Source organism: Rhinolophus ferrumequinum, chromosome 2, assembly GCF_004115265.2.
Source record: "Rhinolophus ferrumequinum isolate MPI-CBG mRhiFer1 chromosome 2, mRhiFer1_v1.p, whole genome shotgun sequence".
NCBI classification, from domain to species: Eukaryota; Metazoa; Chordata; class Mammalia; order Chiroptera; family Rhinolophidae; genus Rhinolophus; species Rhinolophus ferrumequinum.
In genome coordinates, this window is record NC_046285.1 from 83,485,084 (window position 1) to 83,494,661 (window position 9,578).

Consider the following 9,578-nt stretch of genomic DNA (forward strand, 5'->3'; position numbering starts at 1 on the left):
AAAATCAGTTGACCATAAGGGTATGGGTTTATTTCTGGACTTCCGATTCTATTCCATTGAGCTACATGTCTGTCCTTATGCCTACAGCACACATCCTAGGTTATTGTAGCTTTGTAGTAAGCTTTGAAATCAGTTAAGTGTGAATCCTCCAACTTTGTTTTTCATCTTCAAGGTTGTTTGGATTATCAGGGTCCCTTGTAATTCTATCTGAATTTTAAAGTTAGGTTTTTCCATTTCTGCAAAAAAAGGCTATTGGTATTTAGCTAGGAGTATATTGAATCTGTAGATTGCTTTGGGTAGTATTGCCGTCTTTAACAATATTAAGTGTGTCAATCTGTGAACGTGGCATGTCTTTCCATTTATTTAGATCTTCTTTAATTTCTTTCAGAAATATTGTGTTGGTCTTCAGTTACAAGTCTTGTACAATTGTTTAAATTTATTCCTAAGTATTTTATTCTTTTTGATGCTATTGTAAATGACATTTTTTTCCTCAATTTAATTTTAGAACCGTTCATTGTTAGTCTGTAGAAATACAACTGATTTTTGTGTGTTGATCTTGTATCTTGCAACCTTGCTGAATTTGGTTATTAGCTCTAACAGTTTTCTTGGTGAATTCTTTAGGATTTTCTATATATAAGATCATGTCATCTGCAAATAGAGATAGTTTATTTCTTCTTTTCCAATTTGAATGCATTTTACTTCATTTGCTGCCTAAATCTCCTGGCTACAATCTCCAGTACAATGTTGAATCAAAGTGTGGGAACATCCTTGTCTTGTTCATGAAGTTAGTGTTGAAGCATCCAGTCTTTTGCCATTAAGTATGATGTTAACATTTTTTTGTAGATCCCCTTTACGAGGTTGTGGCAGTTCCCTTCATTCCTCAGTTGCTGAGTGTTTTTTTAATCTTGAAATGGTGTTGGAGTTTGTCGAATGTTTTTTCTGCATCTGCTGAGATGGTCATGTAGCTTTTGTTTTTTTATTCAATTAATATGGCATATTACATTAATTGGTATTTGAATGTTGTGCTGACTGCATTCCTGGGATGAATCCCACTTGGTTGTGGTGTATAATTCTTTTTAGGTTGCTGGATTTAGTTTGTTAGTTTATTGCTGAAATGTTTGCACCTATATTCATTAGAGAGATTAGTCTGTAGTTTTCTTTTTTTATAATATCTTTGATTTTGATGCTAGGATAGCACTGGCCTCATAGAATGAGTTGGGAAGTCTTCCCTCCTCTTCTATTTTTGGGAAGAGTTTTTAAAGTATTGATGTTAACTCTTTAAATATTTGTTAGAATTCACCAGTGAAGACATTTGTTTCATGGTTTTTCTTTGTGGGATATATATATATATATATATATATATATATATATATATATATATATATTTATTTATTATGTCTTCATTCTCCTTACTTGGTATTCAAATTTTCTATTTTTTTTTTGAGTCAATTTTGATAATTTATGTCTTTATAAAGAATTTGTTTCTTTAATCTACCATGTTACCATGTTCAGGTCTATCTACTATAATTCCAGACAATGATGGTTACAAATATTTGAAAAGTTAAACAATTCTGATTTATCTTTAACAAAGAGCCAAATATTTGAATATTTTAGCTTAAGTACCCTAGAAGAATATAATGTCACTTTGGTAACCCATTCAGGTAAAAATTTCAGTATTTAAGTGCAATCAATCACTATTTTTTTCTTGTCTCTGTCTTGCCCTCAGTTAACCTTTGTTCAATATATAATTATTTAATATTGAAAAACAGTAGCCAATTTTACCAGGGATTTTGTTACATAGATAGTACATAGCCTGTCTTCTTACCTGGTATAGCCAGGCATTTTTTTTTCAATATTAAATCGAAGAGAGGGAGGGAGAGAGAGAGAGAGAGAGAGAGAGAGAGAGAGAGAGAGAGAGAGAGAGAGAGAGAGAGAGAGAAAACTTGGCTTAAATGACATAAGTATGCAATAAACTTAGCAGATGGTTGACAACACACTCTATAGATATATGACTTGAGGTAGAAAATCAAATGTTCTCCTTGCCTATGTGGGTGGTAGCATCCTGAATGCATATAACAGCAAGGAGTTCAGTGGGGCTGAAGCATCATGGCAAGTGGGAAAGTAGAGAGATGAGTCTTTTAAGGTGTCTTACAAGGAGTTCAGATTTTTAGTCTCTAACACATTGGAGAACCATTGGTAGATTTTGATCAGTGATGAGATATGGTCATTTGCAGGAAACATCACTCTTGGATCTCTGTGGAAGAGGATTTGATCAGCAAATTTTGTCTTATAAATGAGGACACCCTTAATCTCGTGTTGGATTTTTGGGGATGTTGGTCACAGAATCATTTTGCAAAACTTTTCCATCCAGACCTGAACATTAAAGTTATTCCAGTGAGAATCTAGAGCATAGTCTAGGTCATGTTACATAAACCAGGTTGGACTTTGAAAAATGAAATGTCCTATTTCTATACGTTGCTAATAAAAACAACAATCTTATGACTGCTCTCTGAAAATTCTAGGCAATACCACAGCCTTTTTGTTTGTTTGTTTTAGTTTCTAGTACATTTATATAAAAATTTTCTGCTTTTAGAATGTTTCATAGAAAGGACCACCATTTAATTTATCTTTTGCATCCTGTGACATAATAAAGAACTGTCTATATTTCACATAGCATTTTCATTTCATCTTTATGACAGTTCTTCCATTGGTAGGTATTGCTATACTCATTTTAAAATTAAAGAAGCAAATGCCCAGCTTAAGCAACTTGGCCTTCATTACAGGAGAGTTGGAATTTGAAGGCAGGTCTCTCTAACATCCAAGTCCTTTCTTTCCAATATATCACCTTCTCTCCCTGATAGAACTTGTCTAATTGCAATGCCATTTTTCCTCTGTATACCTCTTCACTGAACATTTTCGTTATGTGGTCTGAAGGCATGGGTGAATTAAAAATCTGCATATCTCTGGGTGAGGATAACTCAGCCTATTTAATTGTTTAGGTCAATGTACTCCTTGTTTCCTCCATCAAAACAGGTTAAGAAGAGCCAGAGGAGCTCTCTTTTCAATGCCTTACATCACCCTGCAGACAATTGGCAGCTAGGAGAGGGGCAGCTGCCACTCTCTTCAGATATCTCTCTATTTAAAGTTCAAAGAGACGCTGGAGAACAATAACAAAGAGGTAATCCTGGCCCTGAACAATCCACCGAGCAATAGGAAGAATGGCTGAAAAAGGTAAGATTTAAGGCACCAAACTCTCCTGGCAAAAAAGGCCCAGACCCCCTGGTTTATTTTGTTTCCCAGTATTTGGTGTTTCTCAGTTATTCTGAAGAATGTGGTATTTCTGCTAACAGTGCATTAACCGTGTATGTTTGTATGACCATAAAATGTGCATAGATTTGCAACTTACGGCCCATGTTTATACATTATGAACAATCTTGAAAGGATCAAACAAACAAAGAATTTGTCCACTCTTGTTTTGTAAGATGAGTTAGAAGTCAGTTATTCTCCAGCATTGTACTAGATTTGAGATATTAGATTTGAGACATAGTGGCATGCTGAACCAGAATTAAGGACATTTGAATTCTGTGTCAAATCTGCTACTAATAGCCATGTGAGTTTGGGGAAGTCCCTCAACCTCTCTGAGTCTGTTTTCAGACTCTAAAATGAAATACATAAAATGGGCTTAGTCATCTCCAATATGCTTTGCATCTGTATTTCTTTTTTTTCCTGGTTTTTAATTTTTATTGTTGTATTTAAGAGAAGTGATTGACTCTAATGTGACAAAATGGGCTGAATACTGCATCCAAGAAACAGATTTTAAATGCCTACAGGAATTGTTGCTTTTAATCCTGACAACAATCTCATGAGATACACAGTATTGTCGTCATCCCTGCTTTATAGATCAGGAAACTGAGGCATAGCAAAATTTCTTAACTTGCCTGTGATCACACACTAGTGAGTGGTGGCACCAGCTTTGACCTTGGACCGTCCTGTTCCAGAGCACAGTGCCCTTCATACTTCTAGGTGTGACTGCTCGGGCATGCTCAGGGCTGGACACAGGAAGAAACATTTTGAAATGACTCTTCATATTTAAAAAGAGGTTTTATGCTTATGTGTGCTATTAATGTAAGTGATATATGCAAAGTATATTGTGTGCCTATATAGTCCTGTTTCAAAACAATGCTCCAGATTATGGTAAAACAAAATATTAGTATTAAAAGAATACAAATGCAGGTATACTTTTAGTGTTAAAATTTACAATCAATTGTATTGTTTTACAAGGAATAATAATGAGATGTATTATTTTAAGGCTTTATGATATGTAAATTTTAGAATTGTATTAAAATATGTTCATATAAAATATTTATAAATGTCCAATTAAAATATCAATATTAATTTTCAAGTTCTTTGAAATTGGGAAAAATACTAAGTCACATATATGAACAACTCAAAAATAATTACTGTTATGTAATTCGTGTCTACTGGCACCTCAATTCACAAAGAGGCTTTCATCCAAATGAGAGTAAAGGGTATATTGTAATCTTTGCTTTATCCTTAAAGCAATACAGCATAGCAGGTAAAGAGAAGTTTTTTCAGTTAGTGGTTAATGTTTTGTTCAAGGTCACAGTGAGATTGAGAAGCAAGGAAAGCCTGATGAATTTGTGAGAGTTAAGAGAGATGCCAACATTTTTGGAAAATAGATTTAAACTACTAAAATTCATTTTAACTTCAGAAAGTTTACTTTCATAAGAGTGTCTTCTAATTTTAGAAGTGTCTTGTTTCCATATGGTTTTCTTTTAGTAGTATTAAAAAAAACCCCACCACATGATAAAGTGATAAAAATTGTAATAAAAATGCAATTGCTAAAACTATGCATTCTCTTTGTTAGTTAATAGCATAAGATCTAATTGTGCTTTTCAATTAAGAATATATCTGAGTCCTAGTGCAAATTGGTAGTTACAGAATAGTCACAAGGATGTAAAGTAAAGCATAGGGAATATAGCCAATAATATGGTAATAACTATGTATGGTGTCAGGTGGATACTAGACTAGTCAGGGGGATCACTTCTTAAATTATACAAATGTCTAACCACTATGCTGTACCCCTGTAATTAATATCAAATAATACTGAATATCAACTGTAATTGAAAAAATTAAATAGGGGGAAAGGAGAAGGGAAATAAGAGGTTCAAATTTCCAGGTATAAAACAAGTAAGTCATGGGGCTGTAATGTACAGCATGGGGAATACAGTCAATAACATTGTGATAACATGGTATGGTGTCAAATGGTGGCTGGACTTACCATGGTGATCACTTCTTTAGATATAGACATGTTGAATAACTATGGTGTACACCTGAAACTAATATAATATTATATGTATATGTTAGCTATATTTTAATAAAAATCTTAAAAGAAATATATATGTAAGTCCATAACGCAGGGACATTGATTCTCTGTTATGCCTTTCTGGGCTGCTTTTGAATCCTTTTGTGTGATGTGTGTGTATTTGAAAGAATAAGATTGAGATGCAATGAATATTAAAAAAAGATACTTTTATAAATTGTTTTTTACAGGTGAGGGTACAAATAAGAGCCACAGGAGGAATCAGTATGCTAATGTCTTGTGTGTGTGTGTGTGTGTGTGTGTGTGTGTGTGTTGGATCAGTATTGGTTGCTATATTGAACATGTTAAAAAATAGAAACTCTTTTCTCTAGTTGAGAAGGATTATATAAAATGTAATGCTTTCTTTTACCTATGATATTTAAGATTAAAGTTAGCTATCATTAAAGGGAGCCATCAAGGCCAAGAACAGTTTTCAACACTGTTCCCTGTGTTATGATTATCATTTCGTTTAGTAAGAATTACGTCAGAGTAATTTTCAATTGTTTCTATGTAAACAGCTGCTGTCTGTGTTATTGAACACATGCATGACTGTGTTCTGTCTACACTAAACACACAGATGATGGATAGAGTTTATAAAGCCTTTGCACATTCGTGATATCATTTGATCCTCACAACAACTCCAGGAGATACACAGAGAATGCCAAAAAAAGGTATACACGTTTTAAGAAAGGAAAACTGTATTAAAATTGTAATACTCAACATATACCAATAACAAAAGATGAATACAAGTCACGTTTGACTTCTGCAATTACAAGAGGTGCTCAAAGTGGTTACCATCAAAGTCCAGACAATTCTGATTACAGCGAACTACTGCTTGAACAACGCTGACCAAAGTGTCCACTTGTATACATTTTTTTGGCATCCCCTGTATATCACAAGTTCCATTATCCACATTTTACTAACAGGGAAGCTCAAGCTCAGAATTGCCCAGCAGCATATAAATGTGAAAGGAAGACCTATGGTTTGACCACCGGTCTTCTATTCCAAATACCCAGCTGAGTCACCTGTACTTTGTAGAAAAGAAAATAATAATCATGGATGGGTCTGACTAGAGAGTGTATTTCCCCCCCTCAATATCACCAGATTCCTCTTACTCTCTGGATTCAGAATATTTAATGCCAAAATAACCTACCTAATCTGTTTTCTTTTGTGTGTTTTTAAACAGAGTCCACATCCTCACAACTTCTAGTTCCCATTCTTCTCTTGGTCGGCTGGATTGTGGGCTGTGTCATCATGGTTTATGTTGTTTTCTTTTAAAAAGGTAAAGTTTTTCATAATTAAATATGTTTATTCATAAAGAGCATACATTAGCCCAGAAATAGTCTCTTATGTGTTACTAATGAAACATTTTACCATGCAGGCAAGAAGACTTCAGATTGACATCATTTAGAAGAATTAAGAAAAGCATGAACATGAGAGATTATCAAATGTTTCTCATGTAAATATCTGCAATGTTTGACATCACTTTATAAACTTGGATTTGTAAACTGATGCTTTGGTGTGTATAAGAATCTCTTCAGGAACTTGTTTAAAATTCTGGTACAAATAAGAACTGTAAGAAAGCATACATGAATTTTTCTATAACCGGGGAGCAGGAAAAATGTCCCTAACTGTGAGTAAAAATGCATAAGTAATAGAGTAAAGTTTGGTAAATTACATTACATTAACTTTTTTGCCCCCCCCCACACAATAAAAAGTATAGAAAACCATGAGCTAGAGATAAGAAGAGATAGTTTCCAGAAAACAAAATGTAAGTGTAAACTTGGCCTTTAACCTCTTGTTCATAACAAGAGAACTGTAATTAAAACTGCACTGAAGAATAATTGCTCACCTATCAGATGGGAAAAAACGAACACGTTTGACAATATATGTGTTGGTAAGGTTGTGGGTAAATAAGCACTCTCATACATGATCTTTAGGAATTTAAAATGGTACAACATGTTTAGGGGTGTTGGGCAGTCAGTATCTACCAAAATTATACATGTATTTAACTTCTGACTCAGCTATCCCTCTTCTAAGAATATTGTAATTTCCACAGTTACTCTGGTAAAAATACAAAATGGCATATGCACAATTCTATTCATTATGGCATAATTTGTTATAGAAAAAACCTGGAAACAAGCCAAATGTCCAGTAATAGGAGACATTTAACAGGGGACTGAATAAACTGTGGTCTATCAAAAAATATGGTATTATGCAGCTGTAAAAAGAAATAAAGGAGGTCTCTACATATATACTGATGTGATGTCATCTCCAGGTCAAAGTGTTAAGTGAAAAAAGCCAGGTACAGAACAATGTATGCTACCTTTTGTGTACGAAAAGGGGAAGCTGTACCAAACTGCACAGATACTTGCTTATATTAAAATATTGAAACAGAGGAGGTTGTGTGTCAAAATATTGAAACACATGGAGGTTAGATGTCTTTGAGTATATCTTGTTTTATTGTTTTCATTTTTGAAATCATGTAAGTATCTTATAAATTAAAAAACCAGAAAAAAATATCAAGTCATCTCCCCCAATTTAAAACAAATAAACCTAACAGTATATCAAGTTGGTGGTATAACTACAAAGAAAAAAATCTTTCGCATGCCTTTAAAATACAGTAGTTTTGATTGTACATTTCTCTCATGGGATAGAAATCTTAACCACACTCAATAATCTTTTTGTTAATAGTAATAATATTGGTATTGTTCATTTGAAATTCATATCATCAGCGAAAAGAAGTCAATTAAATACTTGATAATCTTCGATGTGAATTGCAAATAGCTATATGAACTCATAATTTATTTTCCTTCGTCTAAAAAATAAAACTCTATCCTAGTTCCACCCACTGAAAAAGCCTAGCAGATATGAGCATCTTCACACCTTCATTGTGGTTTCTAAATACCAGAGTCCACGCAAAGGACCCAGGTCCCTGACCTGGTCTGAGGCAGGAAATGAACAAGATAAATCTGGGACATCTTGTTCCAGAAAGAAAGGAAACTGTAAAAGACGACTGTGGACAAAGATGTGATAATTTGAACATCAAAAAGAATAATGGCTACAAAGGAATAAAGTACATCAAATATATAAATACCCATGAATCCATAATAATAATAAAAAACAAAAAGTAAGCCAACAAAACTGTTCTTGTTACATTTCGAGGTTGCTAAGGAAGCAATTTATTATCGTACAATTTGTAAATAAAGGGAAAGAGTTTTGTTTTTCTTGAATAAACTACTTCCAGATAACCCGAGACTTTCATTTCTAACACGTTTTCAAGGTGATGTTGATGCTGCTCGCGCAGAATCCTATTTTGAGAACCACTGCTGTAGAACTGCTCATGTCTGAATGTTTATGTCCCCCTCAAATTCCTATGTTGATATCCTAACCCCCTAACGATGGTGTGAGGTAGGAGTGGGGAAACTGGGAGGTGATTAGCTCATGAGTGTGGCGTGCTCTCAAATGGGATCAGTGCCCTAATGGAAGAGAGCCCAGAGAGCGCCCTAGCCATTCCACCTGGTGAGGCTGCAACGAGAAGTCTGCCGCGGGAAGAGGGCTCTACTATTTCTCCTTCATAGGCCCCCAGTCTGTGGTATTTTGTCATAGCAGCCCGACTGGACTCAGATAAGAAGGGACCGATTTCTCCCTCATAACTACAGCGTCCTTTGCTATTCAGTTAAATTTTTCTACAGAAATTAATCTCCTTATCAAAAAAAAAAATAGAGAAAACCTTGTGTTTAGTTGTTGACTTTTATCTTTTATACTTGGCTAAACATTTCAAAAAGCCTTTTTAAAAAGTTCTATTTAAAGCAATTTTTATAAAATTTGAACAGAAAATATACAAAAATCAGGCTCAACTATTTTCATTAATGACTTTACCTAATTTTCGTTTTCTCCTGACTTGAGAAGAACTAATTCACAGCTCCTAAAGGCCGTGAAAGCTGATGGTTAAATTTTCAGGAATTTCGTGTTAGTAGACATCTCATTGGTAGCTTGCAATTGGCCCTTGTGGTAGTATTTATACCACAAAAATCAACAAATTTTATACATCAGAGCTTTTTCCCATTGGAGAGCCAGTTCTTAAACATTTACCAGCACACTCCTGTCTTGAATCTTGATGACTTGCCCGATCTTTATATAGCTTGTTAGGACTTCAAGACCACCCACCTGTTTCTATTTTCTTCTAACCTAT

The 9,578-nt window shown here is 34.2% G+C and overlaps 1 protein-coding gene across 1 annotated transcript; it reads left to right on the plus strand.

Moving 5' to 3' along the window:
• The first annotated feature begins 3,154 nt into the window (after window positions 1-3,154).
• STRIT1 (small transmembrane regulator of ion transport 1) lies at window positions 3,155-6,947 on the plus strand. The gene is made up of 3 exons (XM_033122915.1): window positions 3,155-3,231; window positions 6,570-6,665; window positions 6,765-6,947. The coding sequence occupies exons 1-2, from the start codon at window positions 3,219-3,221 to the stop codon at window positions 6,659-6,661; spliced, it is 105 nt and encodes a 34-aa protein (XP_032978806.1). The 5' UTR covers window positions 3,155-3,218; the 3' UTR covers window positions 6,662-6,665; window positions 6,765-6,947.
• The last annotated feature ends 2,631 nt before the right edge of the window (window positions 6,948-9,578 follow it).